This window comes from Atheta coriaria, unplaced genomic scaffold (genome assembly GCF_025399875.1).
Source record: "Atheta coriaria isolate IRGN ID8LTWV9N9 unplaced genomic scaffold, Caltech_Dcor_3.1 hic_scaffold_10_pilon, whole genome shotgun sequence".
In the NCBI taxonomy this organism is placed as follows: Eukaryota; Metazoa; Arthropoda; class Insecta; order Coleoptera; family Staphylinidae; genus Dalotia; species Dalotia coriaria.
This window is the reverse complement of record NW_027045452.1, coordinates 8,075,478-8,100,157: the sequence shown is the minus strand read 5'-3', so window position 1 is coordinate 8,100,157 and position 24,680 is coordinate 8,075,478. Positions and strand designations below refer to the sequence as shown.

Sequence of the window (24,680 nt, the reverse complement as noted above, 5' to 3'; positions counted from 1 at the left end):
TCGTAGATTAAAAATCTACGATTTGGCCTTCCTATCTCTTTTAGTTTACGAGATATTCGCGATTGAAAAAAATCGTCAAAAATTGAAAAATGTCACTTTTTAGCACTTTTAGTCGCGTTTTTCAACCTTTTCCTGAAGGAAATATAATTATTTTATATTTTTATCTGATAGAGAATCTTCCAATCTTTCATAATCAACAATTCGTTGGTAGCTATCTCTTTTAGTTTAAGAGATATGAATTTTTGAAAATCGTCGAAAAAAAGTATCAAGCACCCCTTGCCCATTTTTTTCTTATGACTCAAAATTTCATCTCTCCGATTTCGATTTTAACTAGTCTATCTTGTAGAGAATGTTTCGTAGATTAAAAATCTACGATTTGGCCTTCCTATCTCTTTTAGTTTACGAGATATTCGCGAATGAAAAAAATCGTCAAAAATTGAAAAATGTCACTTTTTAGTACTTTTAGTCGCGTTTTTCAACCTTTTCCTGAAGGAAATATAATTATTTTATATTTTTATCTGATAGAGAATCTTCCAATCTTTCATAATCAAAAATTCGTTGGTAGCTATCTCTTTTAGTTTAAGAGATATGAATTTTTGAAAATCGTCGAAAAAAAGTATCAAGCACCCCCCCTTGCCCATTTTTTTCTTATGACTCAAAATTTCATCTCTCTGATTTCGATTTTAACTAGTCTATCTTGTAGAGAATGTTTCGTAGATTAAAAATCTACGATTTGGCCTTCCTATCTCTTTTAGTTTACGAGATATTCGCGATTGAAAAAAATCGTCAAAAATTGAAAAATGTCACTTTTTAGCACTTTTAGTCGCGTTTTTCAACCTTTTCCTGAAGGAAATATAATTATTTTATATTTTTATCTGATAGAGAATCTTCCAATCTTTCATAATCAACAATTCGTTGGTAGCTATCTCTTTTAGTTTAAGAGATATGAATTTTTGAAAATCGTCGAAAAAAAGTATCAAGCACCCCCCCTTGCCCATTTTTTTCTTATGACTCAAAATTTCATCTCTCCGATTTCGATTTTAACTAGTCTATCTTGTAGAGAATGTTTCGTAGATTAAAAATCTACGATTTGGCCTTCCTATCTCTTTTAGTTTACGAGATATTCGCGAATGAAAAAAATCGTCAAAAATTGAAAAATGTCACTTTTTAGTACTTTTAGTCGCGTTTTTCAACCTTTTCCTGAAGGAAATATAATTATTTTATATTTTTATCTGATAGAGAATCTTCCAATCTTTCATAATCAAAAATTCGTTGGTAGCTATCTCTTTTAGTTTAAGAGATATGAATTTTTGAAAATCGTCGAAAAAAAGTATCAAGCACCCCCCCTTGCCCATTTTTTTCTTATGACTCAAAATTTCATCTCTCTGATTTCGGTTTTAACTATCCTATCTGATAGAGATTGGTCCGTAGATTAAGACGCTGCGATCAGATCTTATTTATCTCTTTTAGTTTACGAGATATTCTCAATCAAGTGCTGCTTATTTGAGTCGGGAATTACAATAATTAAAATACCCTCAAAAATGGTTATTTTCTTAAATTTTGAGGCTTTTTTTTAGTAGAAAACGCCTAATATTTCCTACACCGATCAAGTAATTTAGAATTTTTCAGGGCTAGATTTTTGATTGATAGTCTTTTTCCAAGACGTGTGCACTTTGGAACCCTTAAACGAACAGGAAGAGACTTAAAATGACCCTCAAAATTGAGTAAATCTCGAAATATTTGTCATTTTCTGGTGGAAATAAGCTAGTAAATTTGTATTAACTTCTCTTTAGAATGATTATTGACAGAAAACAGATTCTAACCTAACATTTAAAATTATTTTTTGGCCGAAGAACAGGGCCGCACTATTTTCATAAAATATTTTTGCTCGAAGAACAGGTTCGCACTTATTTCGAAAAATTATTTCGGGAAAAAATAAATTAAAATTTTCAATTGCAATTTTCTCGGAAACTAAAAGGGCAAACATAAAACGGGTTTCAGATTTTGAATATCTGAAGGATTCTCTATCAAATATTTATTTAACATATTTCCTAACTTTAATAGTTTGGGCCTTATTCTAAATTTTTCATTAAAAATGTAAATAGGGCCGAAACGGTCGATGATAGAAAAAATCTTTCGTAGATAATTGATATAGAATTAAGTTATCTATTAGAATCCGAAATCAGAATTAAAAAATTCCAATTATTTCAAAATCGGCATTTGCTGAAATAAAAGATTTCGTCATAAAAAAGGCAAAACATTTCCGTTTTTTATGTCGAATGCAGTTTTCAATAAAAATGCCAATAGGGCCTAAACGGTTAGCGTTAGCCAAAAAAGTTACTTAAATAATCGATGTAGAATTAAACAGTCTATAAGAATCCGGAATCAGAATTTAAAAATTCCAACTTTTAATTTTCAACATAAAAAAGAGAAATCTTTTGCCTTTTTTATAACAAAATCTTTTCTTTAAAAATTTTTTTGTGCCATTTTCATCATTTTTCAATAATGATGCCATCTTGTAGCAAATTTTTCAAGGATCAAGAATATGTAGTTCTTTTTTTTCTTGCACTATTAGTTGTCGAGCTAATTTCGATTTAATCATCTAATTAGGAATGTTGAAAATTAAAAATAGGAATTTTAAAATTCTGTTTTCGGGTTTTGATAGACAATTTAATTCTGCATCGATTATTTTAGTAAGTTTTTTTGCAAACCTTAACCGTTTAGGCCCTATTTGCAATTTTAGTAAAACACGAGCGTTCCGTCGGAATAGTCTAATTTAAAAGATTAAAATGCTAATTATCTCGACAACTAAAAGGGCTAGAAAGAAAAAAACTACATATTCTTGATCCCTGAAAAATTTGCTACAAGATGGCATCATTATTGAAAAATCATCAAAATGGCACAAAAAATTTTTAACGAAAAGATTTTGTTATAAAAAAGGCAAAAGATTTCTCTTTTTATGTTGAAAATTAAAAGTTGGAATTTTTAAATTCTGATTTCGAATTCTTATAGATTGTTTAATTCTACATCGATTATTTAAGTAACATTTTATCGTAACTCTTTTAATTTTCGAGATAATCGCAATCGAAAATTTTAATTCAATTCGACCCAAAATAATTTTACAAAATAAGTGCGACCCTGTTGTTCGAGCAAAAATTTTTACAAAAAAAAGTTCGGCCCTGTTCTTCGACCGAAAATAATTTCACAAATACAGGTTATTTATTTTAAGGGGCATTTTAGGGCACTTCCTGTGTGTTTAAAGTCTGGAAACTTTATGCATGTCATAAAGGGCTTCTTAATCTAACATTTAACGTTAAAAAAACATAAATTACTTAATTAGTATAAGAGATATGGCACGTTTTCTATTAAAGTAAGAGAAATTAGAGAAAAATTACAACTTTCAGTTGATATTTAGGGTACTTCCAAAGGGTTTACAGGGCTAAAATGTTATGCATGTTATGCAGGGTGTCTTAGCCTACTACCTAAAGCTGAGAAACTCTAAATTCCTTCATTAATTTAGAAGATACAGGGTATTTTGTACAAAATTATACCAAATTAGTCAAAAAATGCCCTTTTGATGGGTATTTTAGGGCACTTTCTGATGGTTTATAGATTGGAAACGGTGTATATATTATAAAGGGTTTCTTAATCTAAAACATGACATTGAGAAACCCTAAATTACTTGTATGATACAATAGATATAGGGTGTTTTCTATAGCAAGTATAACAAATTTTATTTGAAGGGCATTTTAGGGCCCTTACTGAAGGTTTACAGAATAATTTCAATAGTTATCTTGTAGAAAATTTCCCGAGGATTCAGAATCTTCAATCCGTTCCTCTCTATCACTTTTACTTTCCGAGATAATCACAATCAAAATATGATAAACAGTAAATTAGACAGAATATTACGATATTAATTAATTATCAAAGATTAAAGCAATACAAACATATTATTTAAATATATTGATTTTATTATTCATCACCAATATTACAGGATAAAGATTTTAGTCAATCTGAAAGGTAAAATACTCTTATTTTGAGCATGTTTCTCGACTGGGAGTGTGGCGCACTCCTGTAATCCTGCTACCGGGAGGTCGGATTTGGCGGATGGTTTGAGGTCAGGAGTTCTGTGGCGAAATGCTCTCACGTTGACTGGGCGTCCACACTAAGCTGGGCGTTGATATGGGCATCCTGGAGGAGTCCGGGATGGCCAGGTCGACTAAGGAGGGGCGCACCGGGCCAGGGGGGAAACCCAGCAGCCAAAAGTCCCCGCGTCGTGCAGTAGTGGGATCGCGCCCGGGAGTGGGACGTTCGTCGCAGCCTGACCAATACAGTTAGACCCAAATCTTTTGCTTTTTTCACACTTAAAATTAATTTCAAAACATTTCAACATAAAATACCCACAAATTTCATCGCATATTAAATTTTAAATCAATTAAAACCTAAAAATAACCTCTAAATACTTTTGTATGTTTTGTATGTGCGATTAATACATAAAAATATATTTATATTAAAATTCATTAATATTTAAAACGTAAATAAACTAAAATAATATCTTCTCTTGCTTCACGTGCGAAGATTGCGATGCTTGAAGCTTGGCGGTTGAAGCTGCGCCAGCACCTTCGGCATATGCTGCATTTTCTCAATGATGGCGCGTGGTATAACCTCTGAATCGGTGAATTTCACAACTTCACCGTCGCCATACTGGTATTTCACACGATGTTTACCGTCTACCCATAATTTAGTCCCATCTAGGAAACGCACCATCACCTCTCCACTTGTCAACTGCGTGGCTACCCCTATTCCGGGTACAGAAACTTTTTTCTCACGACTTGAAGATGACCCACTTGTCAATTCTCTTGGCATAACAATATTCGTACCAGAAAATGTATCCTACAACAACAAAAATCATAAAATTTTAATTGTTTATAGTATTATTTTACTAACCAGAGAAATTGGTGCAGGTGTATTCTCTTTATTAATATTCAAAGGCCTGCGACCGACAATAATCGGAAAGTTGCACTGTCCAGGCAGTTGTGTCAACGTCCTCTCCAACAACACGCAATGATTGCGCGATTCATCCGCATGTGCCCATAATATCGCCATTCCTCCAGTCAAATCCTTACACTGCTCAGCGCTTTGTACATTCACACGCCGGCCGTGCGCGTCTATCAATGTAATACCATCTCCGGCACTTTGAGTTACTTTTCCACCTTCATAGAAACAAGCTTCGAAACCCACTAGGTTTTCCATGAGTAAACATTTTGCTTTGTCTGTGTAGAATGTGATCTTTGGTGTTTTTGCTCTTACTAACTCCACAAACTTGTATGCGTACATGTATTTCTTCCAGTGTTTTTCTGGTAAACTTTCAAAGCTGAAGATTTGGTCAGTTCCTTGTAATGGTAATTCAGGAGGTTGGCTTGAGGGAGGTACTCCGCGACCATTGTCAGGTTCATAGAGAACAACGCGTTGTCCATCAGCGGAAATTCGGCATACTTCACAAACCATTCCGCGTTTTTTGATGAATTCGATGCAAACTTCTCCGCCGTCGAGGATGGACAACACAGCGTTGTTTGTTTGATGTCGTGTGGGTAATAATCGATGGGCGATGAGTTTTATTGGTCCTTTTGTGCGTGGTTTTGGGTTTTCAGTTGATTGTTGATAAGATGTAAAGACATTTCCTATGAAAATCAACAAATATATTACAAAATATAAATTTTACAAGAGAAAACAATCAAAAAATATTAAACTTACGTGTGGATTGTGATTGTGCTTGTGAATTCGCAATACTAGTATGAACAGTCTGTAAAATCCCATTTAAATCATCAACGGGTGGACTTGGCGCCTGTTGATTTGCATAAAACTGCCCTGTATCTCTTAAAACTTCTTCGTTATTATTTCCAAAATGGCGATTAAGACTACCACCATTACTACTCCCACATTTATCTCTTAAAGGTGCATTCAAAGACGATGCGCCTGCAGAAAACTGACGTTGATCATGTCCACTATTCGCAGATGCGTAAAAATTTCCTGTTAAAGGTGTGGCAGATTGTGGACGTTGATTATTTTGATAACACAAACGTTCGAAACGATCAACGCTATGACTACTGGCACTATTAGGCAAGAATGTCGGATGTGATTCGTTGTTGGATGGGAATAAATCACTTGCACTTCGACGAATTGGTTGTAAATGATTGGTATTCTTGTATCCAAAGTCGCTGAAAGCCGAATCCCGTCGACTTGACATTGTGTGTATTCCTGAATCGTGTGTTAAATTCGAAGTCATACCATTTGCTAATGTCTAAAATTCGCCATTAAAATAGTAATATTTTATATAAAATACAAGTGGAATGCTTGGAATGCTTACACTGCGTTTAATAAATGAATGATCTAAGATCTGCACCAATTTAAGTCGGTCTTTAGGATTTTTCTGCAGAAGAGCATTGATTAAATCCTTCGCCTCCATTGAAAGATGCGCTGGTAGATCATATTTCGCCATGACAACTCTGGTGAGCGTACTTTTCACTGCTTGTGTATCAAATGGTGGACGACCCACAAGAAGAGTATATAAGAGGCAACCAATGCCCCAAACATCAGCTTCCAAGCCATGAGAACCGCGAGATGCTACTTCTGGAGAGATAAAGTTTGGTGTGCCACACATCGTCATGTGTTTCTCATCTGGACGTGTTAATTGGGTTGCCAGACCAAAATCAGCAATTTTCTACAAGAAACATGAAGAAATTTTTGATAAAATAGTCTTGAAATGATGTAAAACAAAGTATTAAGTTAAATAACTTACAACTTGCATGTCTTGTGTCAGCAGGAGGTTTGATAAAGACATATCTCTATGCAGAATGTTATGTGAGTGAAGATATTGCAACCCTTCAACCACTTGTCGAATAACATTGCTTGCCTCAATCTCAGACAAACAATGATTCTAAAAACACAAAAATAAATACCAAATAAACACCACATCTTATTATACTGCAACTAGATATTATTATATTTACCTCTGTATTGGTTTTTAAGAATTTTTGTAACTCCCCATTATGGCAAAGCTCCAAAACCAAGTAAACATAGTTTGCATCCTCAAAAAATGTGTACAATTCCAATATAGAAGGATGTTTGAGCCTGTAATGTATGGTCACCTCTTGCTGCACCCTATCAACCATACCAGCCGCATGCATTTGCTTTTTGTCGATCTAAAACACATCAAAAACACATTAATTTCGCAAATAAATTCATGTGAAACTTTGCTTACCATTTTGATTGCAACAAAAATCCCCGTTTTGAGGCATTTTGCTTTGTACACGGAGGCAAAACCACCTTTTCCCAACAAGTTTAACACGGTGTAGTCCTACAAAATGTTATAAACAATTTATTTATGTTGTTTTGTTGCTTTTTTCTTGTTTTTAGTGGATGTAAACAAACTAACTAACCTCAATATGTTCGCTAAAAGTGTTGATTCCGTTCTTGCCCATTGATTCGGGGCACCTCTGGCGGTGCCCACTCATTAGGCAATGTCTGTTTTATAAGGTGATAGTCGATTACATGAGTTATTTGTTTTCGTTTGTTTATAACTTAAGATTTTAATTTGTTCATGACACAAAAGTTCGTTAGTTTCAAACACTAACCGTCAAATTGTTCTCGAAGCATTCAACAGATGGCGCTGCATGTACCAAATGTAATTTAAAAAATACCAGATGGTTGAATCTTATAATCGCAAAAAAACAATATATTTCATTTCTTTTACTTTATTCTTAACTTTCCAGTGATTTTACGTACAAAAGTAGGTCCAGCAACATAAAACTCTCGCTTGCCACAACTTTCAATCACATCTATAGATAATATCCGCCCTAATTTCGTAAACATTGTAATTAATTTCGAGTACTTTTTCAAATCCAAACTTTGAAAGTCATGTACTTCATAAAACAATACTTCACCATTGGCAAAACCCAGAATTAAAGTGCTTCCGTATAAATAAAGACATGTAATCAGAGATTCGAACACTTCAGTGAGATAAAACCGTTTTACACTTGAAACAATTCCATTGATGGCGTTTTCAAGAAGAAAAACTTCAAAAATTTGCCCTGTATCGGCCCTAGCTGTAAAACAATCAAAAACAGTTAAACAATCAATAAACTATCTATTTACCTACGTTGTGAATTAGTTATTATCACTTTATCGTAGAAAATCAACGCGTCACGCCATAAAACAGGAACAGAATTCATCGCAAAATCCAAACTTGCGATTTCGGTTGCTATTCCTTCAATATTGTTATTTTCGTCTTTATAGTTAATAGCAAAGACTTTATCATCACTTAATATCATACATTTATCAGAGGATAAACTAGCAAATATATTATTAGTGATTAGGACTTGAAGTTTCACTAATTTAAGTATTTTTAGCATAATTTGTTGATTTTTAGTGTTTTCATCTTCATCTTTGTAGATTTGTGCTATTGTTACAGTACCATCAAGAGCAACACCACAAATGTAACTTTTATAAGCTGTAAATACTTGTTGGTGATCAAATACATTCGATTGGTACTCTTGGGAAAAGTCATGAATACAGGTTACTAAAGTATATTCAACAAGAAGGGCAAATGGTTCTTCTGAAAGTAAAAAACCTGGAACAAATTTAATTGATTGAGGTTCTCGTTGAACTAAAGCTTCAAATTGTTTCAATAAGTCTTCAGTTTGATTGTATAGGTGTACAGCACCCGTATCTAAACCAACAGCTACATAATCATCTAAAAATGTATAAATTTCGTTTTTTTAAAGGAAAATTTATGTTTTATGTTGAAAACTCACTGAAAACAGCAACACATGAAATGTATTTCTTCTCGTAAATAAAAGAAACATTCTCAAATTCAATATTATTGACAATATCCTGCCAATTCTCCCAATTTTCACAAATATTCTCTAGTTTTGTTCCATCTTTGCTGAATTTATATTTGTATTCCAATAAATCAAGGTCTGGAATATTTCTCGAGCAGCGTTTCTAAAATTAGAACCCACTACGTTTTCATTGATTTATCTAAAGCACCTACTACGTTATTTAATAAATAATCAAACAAATAAGTACTTAAACGCGTAAAACCCACACTTGTACCTGAATTAACGTCTCAATCAATGATCGCCAATCACAATCGACACTTTTGAGCACTTTTAATGTGGCGCAATCACAGAAAGAAAATATCAATTCAATTATCTCCGGTGGTAATTGAATATTCCGGGACATCGGTGGTGTTATGCCTGGCAGTTTAATCAGCGAAGTGAATTGCGATATTGGAGTGCATGCAGTGAATAAACTGACGGAAGCAGACACAACACAACAGCTCCCGAATGCAATGTTCTAAATTGGTCACCAATACTATTTCTGGTCGCACGCCAGCCACAAGGGATTCAAAGATTTGATCTAGACGTGCACAGATCTGGTTTATCTAACTGATCAACATTGATTTCGATGTTGTGCACTTGATTGAATGACTCGAATAAAATTTGCATGTGAAATTGATTTGATTTCCACTTGAACCATTATGGAATCTTCCAGGCCACAAAAAAACTTGATTAATTTATGTCACAATATATTTTTATAAGTTTTATCAATTGCAGCTGATAAAACACACAGAAAAAAGTGAGTTTATTAAGATTTTGTCATAACCGGCTTGATTTTATCAACGCTTTAAATATTGATTCTGATTGATTAAGATTAAGTTGAGAAGGTACTCAACTCAAGACCACGTGCTACGTGCACACTGCACAAATGTTTCGTTCATTCAATACTAGTATAAAAACCGTGAGATTCAATGTGAAAGTCAGTCAACAGCGAAAGCTTAACCCTTTCACCAGGGTTAATAAGTTGCCTAAATCAGCGAAATGTTTAAGCTGTGTGCGGTTTTATTAGTTGTGGGCGTGGCTCTGGGTCACAAAGATGCCCATTTTAACATTGATAGAAACACCATTGTTCATTTATTCGAATGGAAATGGAATGACATTGCTGATGAATGCGAAAGGTTCTTGCAACACAAAGGATATGCAGGTGTACAGGTAAATTTACATAACCTTAAAATACTAGTAATAGTTTACAATTGAGGTTATGATTTCTTTGGTTAGGTTTCCCCTGTTTCTGAAAACATCATTGTTGCTAACAGACCATGGTGGGAGCGTTACCAACCAATCAGTTATCAACTAAACACACGTTCTGGTAATGAGGTAGAGTTTGGTGACATGGTTCGCAGGTATACTAATCCCCAAAAGCTATAAATTGAGGTTATAATGCTTAATACTTTCCAATAGATGTAAAGCAGTGGGAATCAATGTTTACGTCGATGTTGTCATCAACCACATGACAGGACCTGGTGATAAGGGAACCGGAACAGGCGGAAGTTTAGCCTTCCCAGATAAGAAAGACTTTCCAGCTGTACCATACAGCGTTTATGACTTCCATGACGATTGCATCATCGTGGACTACAACAACCCCGAAGAAGTCCGTAACTGTGAACTGTCTAAACTTAAAGATCTTAATCAAAGCACCGAGTACGTCCGAGGAAAAATCGTGGACTTCCTCAATCATTTGATTGAATTAGGCGTTGCTGGTTTCCGTGTAGATGCTGCTAAACACATGCATCCCATTGACTTGGAAGTGATGTACAACCGTGTGAATAATCTGAACACAGATGTGGGACATCCACCAAGTGCCCGTCCTTACATTTTCCAAGAAGTGATTGATCTTGGTAATGAGGCTATCAGCCGCGAGGAATACACCAGTTTTGCTTCGGTGACTGAATTCAAATATGGCGCTGAGATTGGAAGGGTATTCAGAGGTTACAATCAATTGAAATATTTGTTTAACTGGGGACCTCAATGGGGTTTGTTGAACGACCAGGATGCGGTTGTTTTCGTTGATAATCATGATAATCAACGTGGACATGGTGCTGGTGGTGCTGATATCTTGACTTACAAGAATGCTAAGATGTACAAACAGGCGATTGCTTTCATGTTGGCCCATCCTTATTATCATGTCACCAGGATTATGTCTAGTTTTGATTTTGACAACACTGATCAGGGACCTCCTGCTGACAGCAATGGAAACATAATTTCTCCTGGTAATAACCTAACTTAAACACTATAATACAATATTATAACCATAAAATTTCAGGTATTAACGCTGATGGTTCTTGTTCCAATGGATGGGTCTGTGAACACCGTTGGAGACAGATTTACAACATGGTTAAATTCCGTAATGTGTGCAAAGACCGCACCATTGTCAAGTGGTGGTCTAATAATGCCAATCAAATCGCTTTTGAGTTGGAAGAAGCAGGTTTCATTGCCCTGACTACTTCCGGTAACATAAACATAAGCCTTCCATGTTCTCTACCTGCTGGAGTGTATTGTGATGTCATTTCCGGTGATTACGTCAATGGCGCTTGCACTGGTAAAACCGTCAAAGTTGAAAATGGCCTCGTGAATGTCAATCTGGCCGATAATGAAGACGATGGTGTTTTGGCTATTCACATCGATGCTAGACTCCGCTCCAAGTTGTAAAGATGTTGCACAATTCCAAAAATTAATTATACGAGTCAATATGTTAAATATTACAAGAATAAAAAAATTAAATTAACTTAATTTTGATGTTTTGTGTATATGAAGTTGCATATGTTGTGAAGTTCAATACTTTCCCTAACCATGAAAACAAAAACATTCAATCTCTTTACTTTGTTTTTGTCCCATTTCCGAAGAAATCATTCTATCTTCAACTTGAGCTATTTTATTCCCGACTAGGACAACAGAAACATCTAGGCAACTGTATTTTGTGGATGCACTTCCGCCGCCTAAACGTTTTCTTGTTTTATTGTAGACTAGCTGACCCGGCAAACTTTGTTCCGCCTTGCTTTTCACGTGCAGTTTCTTGTTCTTCTTCAGTCCTTTCATTCGTAATCCTTCTAATCCTAGTTGCATTACGGTTTTGTCGGATAAGATTTAATCGTTTTGGTCGCTGCATGTTGAGTGGGGAAGCTACGAAGCATCGCACAAAGAAGAGACGGAGAAAACTCGTTTAGTATCTTCCAAAGAAGTTTTCACATCAAAAAGTGTTAAAAAAAGTATCCTACACTTACTAAGTCTTATTCAAACAAACACATTAACCGAGCAACTTCCGTGACCGGACTTTTGCCCCCAAGACGATCGCTCACACGACAACTGCTCACAGACAACTGCCCACAGTCATAACTGTGCACACGGACAATTGCTCACTATGTAATTTTTTTTATATTTATATTATATTTCTGTGACTGAATATATAAAAATGAAAGCTTCTGCCCATCTGATGTGTGCTTCCAATGAGTACGATTCAGTTTTCTGGAAAACATGACTAATAATAACTAATTATGACATTTTGAGGTTAAAACTTACATCTAACTAGCCAACACTGTCCAAAATGTCAAAGAAAATCACTTCGTTGTCAATCACAGAATGAAAAGTGTAGATTTTCTCTAATGTTGGATCGTATTCGCTAATGTAACGATATGTAATGACTCTCACCACCATAGCTTTAATTTAAAGAGAGCAGAATAAAGATTTGGTTATGTTTTAACATAATTTGAGGTTAATACCCGATTTTCCAACTTTTCCTTGTCCCTGGATTATTAATTTGAGAGATTTTGGTTTTGGATACAAACCAAGTTTAACTAGGGAAGATCTTGCATATGTTGTCTTCATGGTTAGTCCTAACCTAAAAAATAAACTATCTAAATGGAGTATCTTCTCATTAATGTTAAATTTGTCTGTAAAAATTGATTGCGCAATGTTTTTCAACGTTTCAAAACGTAAATTATTCCTAAATAAGGAAATAAAACGTTTTGTTTATTTAAACAAAGTGTTTTTACTATCACAGTGACGTAGTAGATTTTGAAAATCGATGACCGATAACACTCACGATAAAATATTAATAATAATTTGAGATTTCAAACAATATTTAAATTTTTTACAAGTACGCGTTAGTTACGCACTTGATTCCATTGTGAATTGATTCTGTAACGTCACCTCCGGTGCCGGCACTAATGGCGTAATGTTGAGCTGGAAGTTTAATCAGCGAAGTGAATTACGATATTGGAGCGCATGCAGTGAATAAACTGACGGAACCAGACACAACACAACAGCACCCAAATGCAATGTTCTAAATTGGTCACCAATACTACTTCTGGTCGCACGCCAGCCACAAGGGATTCACAGATTTGATCTAGACGTGCACAGATCTTGTTTATCAACCGATCAACATTGATTTCGATGTTGTGTACTTGATTGAATGACTCGAATAAAATTTGCAAGTTAAATTAATATCCTCTCCACTTGAACGATTATGGAACCTTCCAGGCCACAAAAAAAAGCTTGATTAATTTATGTCACAATATATTTTCATCCGTTTTATCAATTGCAGCTGATAAAATTCACAGAAAAAAACTGGATCTATTAAGATTTTGTCATTGCCGGTTGCGGCTTGTTTTCATCAACGCTTTAATTATTGATTCTGATTGATATGATTGATCTGATTGATTAAGTTGAGTACGTACTCAAAACCACGCGCTACGTGCACAAATAAAACTTTCGTTTAATATAAAAGCCACGCGATTCAAGTGAATATCAGTCAACAACGACAACTTAACCCATTAAGAGGTCAACAAGTTGCCTAAATCAGTGAAATGTTTAAACTGTGCGCGGTTTTATTAGTTGTGGGCGTGGCTCTGGGTCACAAAGATGCCCATTTCCACAGTGATAGAAACTCCATTGTTCATTTGTTCGAATGGAAATGGAATGACATCGCTGATGAATGCGAAAGGTTCTTACAACACAAAGGATATGCAGGTGTTCAGGTAATTACATAAACTTAAAATACTAGTACAAGTTTACAATTGAGGTTATGTTATGATTTGTTTGGTTAGGTTTCCCCTGTTTCTGAAAACATCATTGCTGCTAACAGACCATGGTGGGAACGTTACCAACCCATCAGTTATCTACTAAACACTCGTTCTGGTAATGAGGAAGAGTTTGGCAACATGGTTCGCAGGTAAAATCATACACAAAAGCTTTAAATTGAGGTTATACTACTTAATACTTTCCCATAGATGTAAAGCTGTTGGTGTTAATATCTACGTCGATGTTGTCATCAACCACATGACAGGACCTGGTAACCAAGGAACCGGAACAGGCGGAAGTGTTGCCTACCCAGATAACAAAGACTACCCAGCTGTACCATACAGCGGTTATGATTTCCATGCTGATTGCACCATCAACGACTACAACAACCCTGAAGAAGTCCGTAACTGTGAACTTGTAGGTCTTAAAGATCTCAATCAAAGCACTGAATACGTCCGAGGAAAAATCGTGGATTTCCTCAATCATTTGATTGAATTAGGCGTCGCTGGTTTCCGTGTAGATGCTGCCAAACACATGCATCCCATTGATCTGGAAGTGATTTACAACCGTGTGAATAATCTGAACACAGCAGTAGGACATCCAGCTGGTGCTCGTCCATACATCTTCCAAGAAGTGATTGACCTCGGTGGTGAGGCTATCAGCCGCGAGGAATACACCAGTTTTGCTGCTGTGACTGAATTCAAATATGGCGCTGAGATTGGTAGGGTATTCAGAGGTTACAATCAATTGAAATGGTTGAAGAACTGGGGCACTGAATGGGGTTTGTTGACCGATCAGGAAGCAATTGTTTTTGTTGATAATCATGATAACCAACGTGGACATGGTGCTGGAGGTGCTGATATCCTAACCTACAAAGATTCTAAGATGTACAAACAGGCGATTGCTTTTATGTTGGCCCATCCGTATTATCATGTCACCAGGATTATGTCTAGTTTTGATTTTAACAACTCTGATCAGGGACCTCCTGCTGACAGCAATGGAAACGTGATTTCTCCTGGTAAAAATCTAACCTATACACTAGAATATCATAATATAACCTTAAAATTTCAGGAATCAACGCTGATGATACCTGTTCCAATGGATGGGTCTGTGAACACCGTTGGAGACAGATTTACAACATGGTTAGATTCCGCAATGCATGCAAAGGTCGCGCGATTGACAACTGGTGGTCTAATGATGACAATCAAATCGCTTTTGAGTTGAAAGGAGCAGGTTTCATTGCCCTGACTACTTCCGGTGACATAACCGCAAACCTTCCATGTTCTCTACCTGCTGGAGTGTATTGTGATGTCATTACCGGTGATGTGGTCAATGGCGCTTGCACTGGTAAAACCGTCAAAGTTGAAAATGGCCGCGTGACTGTCAATCTTTCCGAAAATGAAGACGATGGTGTTTTGGCTATTCACATCGATGCTAGACTTCGTTCCAAGTTGTAAAAATATAAAAAATTACAAGAATTAAAAATATATTGAACTGAATTAGCAAGATTCAATTGTTTTATTGTATTATACATTCATTGTTTATGTAAATCACAGCATTTCGAAATGACGCACATTTAGCACATTGAAAATAATAATAGCGAAACACATCACACAGCAGTCAATAACTATTATTATTTCCCCTCATGGAAATACTCATCCTCCTCTCTGATCTAGATGGATAATATCCCAGTGGTTGATTGGATGTAGGCGGTGGATATCTCCACTTCCACGTCTTCTGCATTAAATGTCCATCGGTGGATGCACGTCCCCGAAATGGTAACTCACCTTCTTCATTTGAACCATGTTTTGTTGTGTTGCTGTCTTCTTCATCAGCTTCCTCCAGTTCACCTTCAGTCCATCGTCTTCCTAAAACTCCACTGGATGACTTAAAACCCATTCCACTAGGTGATACAGCCGAGCATAAAAGTCGTATTGTTTCCGGTGACATTGGTTCTTTGTTGTCACTGCAGGAACGCTTCAATTTGTTGGGGCATTTTGACAGGACACGCCAAAAACGTGTGCAGTCCCTGAATACAGACCATACCTATCATAAAACAATCAAAAATAACACAAAAACATTAAAATTGTATTTATTTTATGTTTAGTGTATATGTGGTTGCCTATATTACGTGTATGTTGTGTAGTCTAACCTGTTCTATGCTCTCCCTCACAGAAATCTCATGAAAACAAACACATCCAATCTCTTTACTTCGCTTTTGTCCCTCTTCAGAAGAAATCATCCTATCTTCAACTTGATCTATTTTATTCCCGACTAGTACAACAGGAACATCCAGGCAACTGTCTTTTGTGGATGTACTTCCGCCTCCTAAACGTTTTCTTCTTTTATTGTAGTTTATAAGAAATTTCAAGCGGTAACATTCGTCAAATGAGCATTTATCTGTGACTGAATACATTAAAATGAAGGCTTCTGCCCATCTGATGTTTGCTTCCAATGAGTACGACTCACTTTCCTATAAAACATAACCTATAATAACAAATTATGACATTTAGAGGTTAAAACTTACATCTAACTGGCCAGCACTGTCCAAAATGTCAAAGTAAATCACTTCGTTGTCGATCACAGAATGAAAAGTGTAGATTTTCTCTAATGTCGGATCGTATTCACCAATATAACGATTAGTTATAAATCTCACCACCATAGCTTTGATTTTCAAAGAAAAAGAAAAGTTTGGTTATGTTTTAACTTAATTTGAGGTTAATACCTGATTTTCCAACTCCTCCCTGTCCCAGGATCATTATTTTAAGAGATTTTGGTTTTGGATACAAACCAAGTTTGACTAGGGAAGATCTAGGAGATGTTGTGTTCATGGTTGGTCCTAACCTAAAAAATAAACTACTAAAATGGAGTATCAAGTGCATTTTTTGAATTTGTCTGTAAAAATCAATTGCGCAATGTTTTTCAACGTTTCAAAACGTAAATTATTCCCAAATAAGGAAATAAAACGTTTTGTTTATTTAAACAATTTTTTACTATCATAATGACGTAGTGGAACTTGAAAATCAATAACCGATTACACTCACGATAAAAAATTAATAACAACTTGAGATTTCAAACAATATTTAAATTTTTGACAAGTACGCGTTGAGTACGCACTTGAATCCATTGTGAATTGATTCTGTGACGTCACCTCCGGTGCCTGCACTAATGGCGCGTGTGTAACGAAGCTGATTGAGTATTTGGCGATTCGCATCGGCGCCAAACGCCGTGCCAAGTTGTAAACACGTCGTAAATATGATTTACCACAAGCCAAAGTCACACGAATAAATTTTCCCGAAATTTAAAAACATGTTACTTTGTCAAATAATATCAAAATATTCACGTTTTTATATTCTGTGCCCAAGGACATTCACTGCGGTTACAATACTGTCTCCGTTGGTATTTATTAACCCACTTTGTGGCGGAACTGGCGCAAGCAAATAAAAGTGTCGGCCATTAATGCAAACGGTGTGCGAGGCTTCATTTGGCATTCGACGATGGAAATCCAATACGTTTCATTTTCAGTCAAATACAAGTTCTTAATGCGAAAGAAAGAACGCGATACAATGTAAGAAGTGGTTAGAGACTCTTAGGTTAGATAATACACAAAATGGTGACCTGAATTGCTTTGAGTGTTTGTGTGGAGTGTCACTATGGATAATAATCATGAATATCGTGTGTATTAAGACGTAGAAACGGCAAAGAAAGGAAAAAACGATGAAAAAATTGGAGAAAAGTGTGAATGTGTTGCGGTAATGTAGGCAGCACATATTACAATGAAGACAGCTTGTATAATATAAACAATCTTCTTTTCTGCGTATATTGTTTCATCATCGTCGCCAATGGCTGAATGACCGAATGAAATTATTGATTATGTATTACCAAAGCACTTCGTTTGCGTTATTCACACGCGTTTATTATCTCAGGTCGATAAATGTGTCTCAGTTTTAATTGAAACAGTTTTTTATTACTTTTTTTCAAAGTTTTAAAAGTAAAAACAATAAAATTGTATGTTTTTTAATATTTGAAGCTCAAAAAATACATTTTATGCAATATTCATACAAGAAATATTTTATTTTGAGAAAATTGAAGGTTATAAGGTGTTTAAATCAAAATTTAACCTCAAAATATTGAATTTTATTGAATTTATTAAATTTTTATCGCAAAAATTAATGTTTTCTTTAAAATTTTGATGTTTTTAAAACTCCGGGGCGTTAATTTGATATGTTTTACAAGAAACTAACCAGATTTTATGTTTTTTACCTTATATAACCTCAATTTTCAGCTATAAACTAAAAAAACTAAGTTTAAACACTCTAAAACATCAAATTTAATATTAATGGCTTCCCCTGTATATATTTTACAGTATATATCTCAAATATTCCTTCTTTTAAACATACAAACAATAAAATCAATAAACTTGTATATTTTGAGGTTAGTTTCATAACAAAGACGTTTGTAACACACAATGGTTGCCATTGGCAACGTAATAAAATAATTGAACGCCGGCGAGGCAATAAATTCAATCAATTTCCAAGTCGGACAATAGCAACACGTTGCTAACGATCATAAAATTTCCCGCTTTGAACTTGAGGAAATGCGTTCGCCGCGTACAGCACGCTTTCACGCATCGACGCCTTTTGACGCGCATTTATTGTCCGGTGAATAATAATAGTCGGTATGAATAGAAACAGGAAAATCAAAAATAGACCGCGTGCGGTACGCGCGAACGTACGCGCCGAACGACGTTGATTATTGCATGTTGATTTAACATTTGCAGCCGATATGAACGAGACAAGAAGTCAAATTTAGAAAAATGATGCTATTTTTGTGTATGGCATGATGATTCACGTCGTAGATCATGTATAATCGTAGTGTTACGTGTTTCATGGCGTCTAGAGGTGTTGGAAATCATTTTTCGGTGAATTTTATTCTTTGCGGTGAGATTTCACGTGATGAAATTAAAAATAGTGAATGAGTTATGAAGTTATTAATGAAACTAGTTGTGTTTTGGCCGGATATGTTACGCAAATCGGTTTTAACGCGAAAAGTAAGTTCTACAAACAAAAAACACAAAATTTCTAATGGTTTTCTTCATTTTGACAAGCAAAAATTACAGATTTCTACTTTCAAAATCATGTAATTATAATTTGAAGTTGTTTTTCTTATATTTCGACCGGAAATGTTACATAAATTGGTTATAATGTATTAATTTACTAAAATTACATTTTATTTTTACAAAAAACACAAGTTTTTGTCATTTTATGAAAAAAAAATTACAGTTCTCTTCTTTTAAAAGTGTGTAATAATAACCTAAGATTGTTTTATTTATATTTTAGACTGGATATGTTACGTAAATCGTTATTAATACATAAATTACCATTCAAAAACAAAAAAACACGTAATCTCAAATGTTTTTCGCCATTTTAAACCAAAAAATTACAGTTTCCTACATTTATAAACAATTAATCATCGTCTGAAGTAGTTTAATTCATATTTTACCCAGATGTGTTTCGTAAATTGTTTATAAACCACAAATTTACTAAAATTACTGAATGAGTTCATTATTTATAAGCATACATCATGTTAAAACCTAAAACACATAACCTTAAATGTGTTTCACCGTTTTAAGAAGAAAAATATTACAGGTTTCTACTTTGAAAAGTATTTAATCATCGAATATTGTTTTATTATTCCAGAAAGGTATTCCATGAATTCGTGACATTCAGGAAGAAAAGAAAACATGACAATAAAGAGATCTGTGGAGCTGCACTGCATTCTTAATTGGAATTCTCGAAATGAGTCATTCATTCGTCGCGAATGAGACGAACATCACTCTTGAACCTAATGAAGTTACTACTTGAAGCGAATGTTTAATGCGAGACACGTTTTATTTCTATTTTTATTTTAAATACTTATTTTTCACCGTTATTTTGCGGTGTTTAAAGTGAAACTTTTGCGCATTTGTGTGAAAACTGCAATTTTACACACTTAAATTTAAAAAATGTAAAAAATAAAAGTAAAAAATTAAAAATAAAAGTTTTATGTCAAATTTTGTTAAATTTTGCAGTTACACAATGTTCTACGATGATATTTTAATATAGTAAGTAGGCAACTAACCTTACTTTAAGTTTTCCACTTTGTATAACCTCAATTTTCATCAATTCATACATTTTTTTCACGGTTTGTTTTAAGCACGTGTGTAAAAAATGTAATTTTACACACTCAATATTAAAATATGTAAAAAATAAAAGCAAAAAATTAATAATAAAAGTTTTTGAAAATAATTTAGTGAAACATGCTTAAAATAAGTATTTTACATTCAAAAAAACATTAAAACATCGTATTTTAAGCAAATTAAAGCTTAATTAAATCGAAAATTTATACTTTCATTGATTTCAAGATGCAGCCCACACAAACACTCGCAATATTAACATATAACTTGTATATTTACTTTAATCTTTAATGCAAGACGTCGATATCCAAATTAAACTCGCTGCGTCGATGCATCAAACATCATTCAATGATTAAAAATTAAATTTCGGAATGATTCGAATCAATATCAATATCAATTTAATTAATAATTGCACTTTTTGTTTTACAAAATTTTAAGATTTACTTTTTTTAAAGTGAATTTCCGTCTGATATATAATATAAAAAAACTAGTAAGTAGTAGACAGTCGCGTGTCGGAGAGCGAATTTTCCGCGCTGTGCTCGGGTGCTGCGAAAATCGACTGAAAGCTTTTCTGTTTTACTACGACGAGTACGACGCGAAAAACGACAAACTCTCGCCAACTATGTGCGCCGGACTCAACAGGCGAGGCGCACTAGCACGCAACAAGCTCGTTGATTGATATATACAGTGTGATCACACATTCAACATTCAATATTCAACAGAAAATGCTACTCACGGTTATTTTAAGCGGCAAAACGTAGGTTTATCATAATATTTAAACGCCAAAGCTCTAAAATTACACTTTTTATGCAATATTGTTACAGGTTTTATTTTAAAATATTTTATTTTTGGTAAAGAAAGCGTTTTATTACAAATTTTGTGATTTTTCTTGCAAAAAGTAAAGTTTTATGTCAAATTTTGGTAAATTTTGAGGTTAAATAATGTTCTACAAAGTTCTTTTGATATATTAGATAGGCAACCATGCATACTTTATGTTTTGTACATAGTATAACCTCAATTTTCGTCTATTTGGGGAAAAAAGTGTTTTTCAGTGCAAAACTAGTGTTAAATGTCAAATTTTGTTAAATTTTGAGGTTATTTAACGTTCTGAAGCAATATTTCAATATATTTTGTAGGCAACTGAACATACGGTATGGTTTTCACCTTACATAACCTCAATTTTTATCTATTCTATTAAAAAACTACTTTAATAGCTAAAAAACTAGTGTTTTATGTCAAATTTTGTTAAATTTTAAGGTTATATTATGTTCCAGGGTGATATTTTAATAAATTAAGTAGGCAACCAACAATACTTTAAGTTTTGCACTTGGTATATCCTCAATTTTTATCTATTTTGTAAGAAAACTACTTTCTAATGTCAAAAACTAGTGTTTTATGTCAATTTTCGATAAATTTTGAGGTTATTTAACGTTCTGAAGCATTATTTCAATATATTTTGTAGGCAACTAAACATATAATACTTTAAGTTTTTACCTTGTATAACCTCAGTTTTCATCTATTCCATTAAAAAACTACTTTAATAGCTCAAAAACTAGTGTTTTATGTCAAATTTAGTTAAATTTTGAGGTTATAATGTTCTACGGTGATATTTTACTTAGTATAACCTCAAGTTTTGTCTATTTGGGGACAAAGTGTTTTTTCAGTGCAAAATTAGTGTTATTTGTCAAATTTCGTTAAATTTTGAGGTTATTTATCGTCCTGAAGCAATATTTCAATATATTTAGTAGGCAACTGAACATACGTTAAGGTTTTTACTTTATATAACCTCAATTTTTAACTATTCTATAAAAACTACTTTAATAGCTCAAAAACTAGTGTTTTATGTCAAATTTTGTTAAATTTTGAGGTTATAATGTTCTACGGTGATATTTTATTATATTAGGAAGGCAACTAACAATACCTTAAGTTTTGCACTTTGTAAAACCTCAATTTTTATCTATTTTGTAAGAAAACTACTTTCTAATGTCAAAAACTAGTGTTTTATGTCAATTTTCGATAAATTTTGAGGTTATTTAAAGTCCTGAAGCATTATTTCAATATATTTTGTAGGCAACTAAACATACTTAAAGTTTTTACCTTGTATAACCTCAATTTTCATCTTTTCGATAAAAAAAAACTACTTTAATAGCTCAGAAACTAGTGTTTTACATCAAAATTTATTAAATTTTGAGGTTATTTAATCCTCTACTGCGTTTATTTAATATATTTTCTAATCAATCACACATTCTATAATTTTTCCACCTTGTATAACCTCAATTTTCATCTATTTCCTTAAAAAACTCCAATTCCCAACCCTGGAGCATAGAAAATGGATATTAATGACTTTCCCTGTATGCGAAGGACAGCAGGGTAGTGCGCAAAACACTGCAACCAATGTAAACATACTCGATGCGAAAGCTCCGCAAGCTCGCCGAGCGTGTATATAACCATGGGTATCCGACCGCCACGTGGCGAAGTGCGGCCGGACATTTTGGCAAAGCACTCGGGGGGAGTCTTTGACAGCCCCCGCTGCGCAACGCGTTTAATCCACGCCGCGGATTTTCGCAATTGAAGCGACAGCGTGCGCTCATGCAAAATGGGGTGGAAAATTACGTGTTTCGCCAAAGCCGCGTCACACTTTCGAAAAGTAATTAAAATCTTACGTGTAATTAAATATTGATAGATATTAATAGTTTCCGCAGGTGGAAATAATTGCGAACACAACGAAAAGTTTGAAAGTTTAATTAAAGTGTGATTATTCGCAGAGTTTTTGCGTCGTTAGTAGTTGCTGCGCGAAGAATTTGATTATGTCAAAGTTGATATTATTCAATACGTATTTACATAGTCATTTTCCGCCTGAATAAATTCATTAAATTCATGTTATGTTGACGTAAACTAATTACAAGTGACTAGTGAGTAATACTGGTTGCAGATGTTGACAGAAATATTAATAGGAGTATATTAATAGTTAATTTGTTCACCGCTAGAAGACACAAATAACAAATATTATAATATTAATTATATTCTTAAATATTAACCATAAATAATTGATAACTATTAATAGCTTATTAATTTTCTGTTGTTTTTATGGCGTAAATTTACTAAAAATAAGTAAAACTGGTTGCATAGGTTATAAAAAGCAGCTACGAGCATTGTATATTAGTTAATATGATCACCGTTAGATGTCGCAAGTAACTACCATTATTATATTAATTACTAGCTATAACCCGCGGCTTCGCTCGCGAATATCTAAAATAATGAAGTTGCTTCCGTACGCGTCTGTAGTCACAGAAGAAGTAACAATGAAGTAGAATGGCGGGAAGTTTAAAATGGCTGAAAGTATAGTCTATGGAAGTATAGTGTACAGTCTCCATAGTGTAGTCAATTGGATTTGATGTTGACGTAGCTGTCGGTAATACAGTGTGATAATACAGTGTGATGGTACTATAGTACTTAGGTTTGAGCTTCATTGCTGGAATGCTAGATGGCGTTAAAGTAGTCAAATAGCCAGATGCAGAGGTAGGTATTATTGGCTAAACAATTTCTTTATTTTATTTAAAAAATAATATTTTTTTTATTAAATAAAAAGTAGCCTATAACCATTCGGGGACCACTAAGAATATGTGCACAAATTTTCATGATGATCGGTTAAGTAGTTTTTGCGTGAAAGTGTAACAAACATCAGGATTTTCGCATTTATAATAGGGTGGGTGCACCAGTGCCGCACCAGGCACCAGTAGTGCACCATTTCCACTTTCACATTAAAATATTAACGTTCTGTCGAATTTTCCGCCACTTTTTTTATATTTGATAGAACTGCTGTACTTCTACGAATCATATAATCGTAAAAAAAAACGACAAATTCGCCATCCACATCAGTTTTTAAAGCAAAATGCGTAACAACAATCGTGCACTTCGTTTCGAGCGGCCATTCTAATAAGCGACACGTCGACGGAAAGTTTTCTTAATTCTGTTTAAATCTTTGTTTATATTAATTTCTGTAACCGCTTTTCTAATCAATTGCGTACTATGAACTGTGAAGCATTAATATTACGTTTTATTTAATCTGAAAATGCTAATTTAAATCAATAATTGCCATTGGTAAACTACTGGAACACGAATTGAATGATTTTCCAGTAATATACCATTTGGTCTACAACTGGTGATTTAGCTTTTTGATATTTTTTTTTCTTTTTCTCTTACATGTAGGTTTACTTTATGTTGCAATAAGATATTATAACAAAAAAAAAATACCATTATTCACAATGTTCCAGTTGTAGACCAGTGGTTTACTACTGGTAGTATCCGTACCACGGATTTATTCCAGTAACTGACCACCTACATTTTTTTATACACAATGCCACCGAAAAGAACATTTTTTAACTATAAGGAGAAAAATGTGTTAAAAGCGATAAATGAAATAAATAAAGGTGCAAAAATTGGAGAAATATGTCAAAAATACACCATACCCCACACTACGGTCATAAATAAAATAAAGTTAATACAATAATAAATAATATTTTTTTCCGAAGTACTTTCATGGTTTTCTATTTATTTTAATTTATTTTATATTAATTTTTTGATTCATG

General features: G+C 34.0%; 5 protein-coding genes and 1 long non-coding RNA gene across 9 annotated transcripts; 2 read left to right on the top strand and 4 right to left on the bottom strand.

Annotated features, from left to right (window-relative positions):
* Positions 1-4,460: 4,460 nt before the first annotated feature.
* Positions 4,461-7,652, bottom strand: SAK (Sak kinase). The gene is made up of 8 exons (XM_065314268.1): positions 7,440-7,652; positions 7,262-7,357; positions 7,011-7,202; positions 6,800-6,937; positions 6,368-6,721; positions 5,755-6,301; positions 4,948-5,681; positions 4,461-4,893 (listed from the first exon to the last, which is right to left on the bottom strand). Exons 1-8 carry the CDS (start codon positions 7,512-7,514, stop codon positions 4,567-4,569), a joined length of 2,463 nt encoding a protein of 820 aa, XP_065170340.1. The 5' UTR covers positions 7,515-7,652; the 3' UTR covers positions 4,461-4,566.
* Positions 7,653-7,738: 86 nt separating this feature from the next.
* Positions 7,739-9,355, bottom strand: LOC135800935 (uncharacterized). The gene is made up of 4 exons (XM_065314269.1): positions 9,115-9,355; positions 8,814-9,003; positions 8,159-8,752; positions 7,739-8,105 (listed from the first exon to the last, which is right to left on the bottom strand). Exons 1-4 carry the CDS (start codon positions 9,241-9,243, stop codon positions 7,750-7,752), a joined length of 1,269 nt encoding a protein of 422 aa, XP_065170341.1. The 5' UTR covers positions 9,244-9,355; the 3' UTR covers positions 7,739-7,749.
* A 441-nt stretch (positions 9,356-9,796) lies between these two features.
* On the top strand, positions 9,797-11,630 carry LOC135800146 (alpha-amylase-like). The gene is made up of 4 exons (XM_065313285.1): positions 9,797-10,052; positions 10,119-10,243; positions 10,302-11,110; positions 11,164-11,630. Exons 1-4 carry the CDS (start codon positions 9,882-9,884, stop codon positions 11,547-11,549), a joined length of 1,491 nt encoding a protein of 496 aa, XP_065169357.1. The 5' UTR covers positions 9,797-9,881; the 3' UTR covers positions 11,550-11,630.
* Positions 11,631-11,636: 6 nt separating this feature from the next.
* On the bottom strand, positions 11,637-13,288 carry LOC135800148 (uncharacterized). The gene is made up of 5 exons (XR_010550114.1): positions 13,013-13,288; positions 12,617-12,735; positions 12,417-12,553; positions 12,122-12,362; positions 11,637-12,020 (listed from the first exon to the last, which is right to left on the bottom strand). It is a non-coding gene; the product is annotated as an uncharacterized lncRNA (long non-coding RNA).
* A 330-nt stretch (positions 13,289-13,618) lies between these two features.
* LOC135800145 (alpha-amylase-like) lies at positions 13,619-15,424 on the top strand. The gene is made up of 4 exons (XM_065313284.1): positions 13,619-13,873; positions 13,943-14,067; positions 14,126-14,934; positions 14,988-15,424. Exons 1-4 carry the CDS (start codon positions 13,703-13,705, stop codon positions 15,371-15,373), a joined length of 1,491 nt encoding a protein of 496 aa, XP_065169356.1. The 5' UTR covers positions 13,619-13,702; the 3' UTR covers positions 15,374-15,424.
* Positions 15,416-20,692, bottom strand: LOC135800147 (ras-related and estrogen-regulated growth inhibitor). 4 transcript variants are annotated; one of them, XM_065313289.1, is made up of 5 exons: positions 20,371-20,692; positions 16,642-16,772; positions 16,444-16,580; positions 16,069-16,389; positions 15,416-15,962 (listed from the first exon to the last, which is right to left on the bottom strand). In XM_065313289.1, exons 2-5 carry the CDS (start codon positions 16,745-16,747, stop codon positions 15,537-15,539), a joined length of 990 nt encoding a protein of 329 aa, XP_065169361.1. In that variant the 5' UTR covers positions 16,748-16,772; positions 20,371-20,692; the 3' UTR covers positions 15,416-15,536. The 4 variants fall into 4 exon arrangements, with proteins under 4 accessions (XP_065169361.1, XP_065169359.1, XP_065169362.1 ...); XM_065313287.1 differs by having other exon boundaries at positions 16,642-16,760; positions 20,371-20,691; XM_065313290.1 differs by having other exon boundaries at positions 16,642-16,760; positions 20,536-20,691.
* Between the last annotated feature and the right edge of the window lie 3,988 nt (positions 20,693-24,680).

Excerpts from the sequence above, each read along its gene's own strand:
- LOC135800147 (XM_065313286.1), bottom strand. The coding sequence starts at position 20,089 with ATGTATGAATTGATGAAAATTGAGGTTATACAAAGTGGAAAACTTAAA. Across the intron at positions 16,581-16,641 it reads GGGAGGAGTTGGAAAATCAG|CTATGGTGGTGAGATTTATA; the intron begins GTATTAACCTCA and ends TGAAAATCAAAG. Across the intron at positions 16,390-16,443 it reads ACAGTGCTGGCCAGTTAGAT|GAAAGTGAGTCGTACTCATT; the intron begins GTAAGTTTTAAC and ends TATGTTTTATAG.
- LOC135800935 (XM_065314269.1), bottom strand. The coding sequence starts at position 9,243 with ATGTCCCGGAATATTCAATTACCACCGGAGATAATTGAATTGATATTT. Across the intron at positions 9,004-9,114 it reads TGATTGAGACGTTAATTCAG|AAACGCTGCTCGAGAAATAT; the intron begins GTACAAGTGTGG and ends TTCTAATTTTAG. Across the intron at positions 8,753-8,813 it reads TTCATGTGTTGCTGTTTTCA|ATGATTATGTAGCTGTTGGT; the intron begins GTGAGTTTTCAA and ends ATACATTTTTAG.
- SAK (XM_065314268.1), bottom strand. The coding sequence starts at position 7,514 with ATGAGTGGGCACCGCCAGAGGTGCCCCGAATCAATGGGCAAGAACGGA. Across the intron at positions 7,358-7,439 it reads CTTTTAGCGAACATATTGAG|GACTACACCGTGTTAAACTT; the intron begins GTTAGTTAGTTT and ends AACATTTTGTAG. Across the intron at positions 6,938-7,010 it reads TCTTAAAAACCAATACAGAG|AATCATTGTTTGTCTGAGAT; the intron begins GTAAATATAATA and ends TTGTGTTTTTAG.
- LOC135800145 (XM_065313284.1), top strand. The coding sequence starts at position 13,703 with ATGTTTAAACTGTGCGCGGTTTTATTAGTTGTGGGCGTGGCTCTGGGT. Across the intron at positions 14,068-14,125 it reads TTTGGCAACATGGTTCGCAG|ATGTAAAGCTGTTGGTGTTA; the intron begins GTAAAATCATAC and ends ACTTTCCCATAG. Across the intron at positions 14,935-14,987 it reads TGGAAACGTGATTTCTCCTG|GAATCAACGCTGATGATACC; the intron begins GTAAAAATCTAA and ends TTAAAATTTCAG.
- LOC135800146 (XM_065313285.1), top strand. The coding sequence starts at position 9,882 with ATGTTTAAGCTGTGTGCGGTTTTATTAGTTGTGGGCGTGGCTCTGGGT. Across the intron at positions 10,244-10,301 it reads TTTGGTGACATGGTTCGCAG|ATGTAAAGCAGTGGGAATCA; the intron begins GTATACTAATCC and ends ACTTTCCAATAG. Across the intron at positions 11,111-11,163 it reads TGGAAACATAATTTCTCCTG|GTATTAACGCTGATGGTTCT; the intron begins GTAATAACCTAA and ends ATAAAATTTCAG.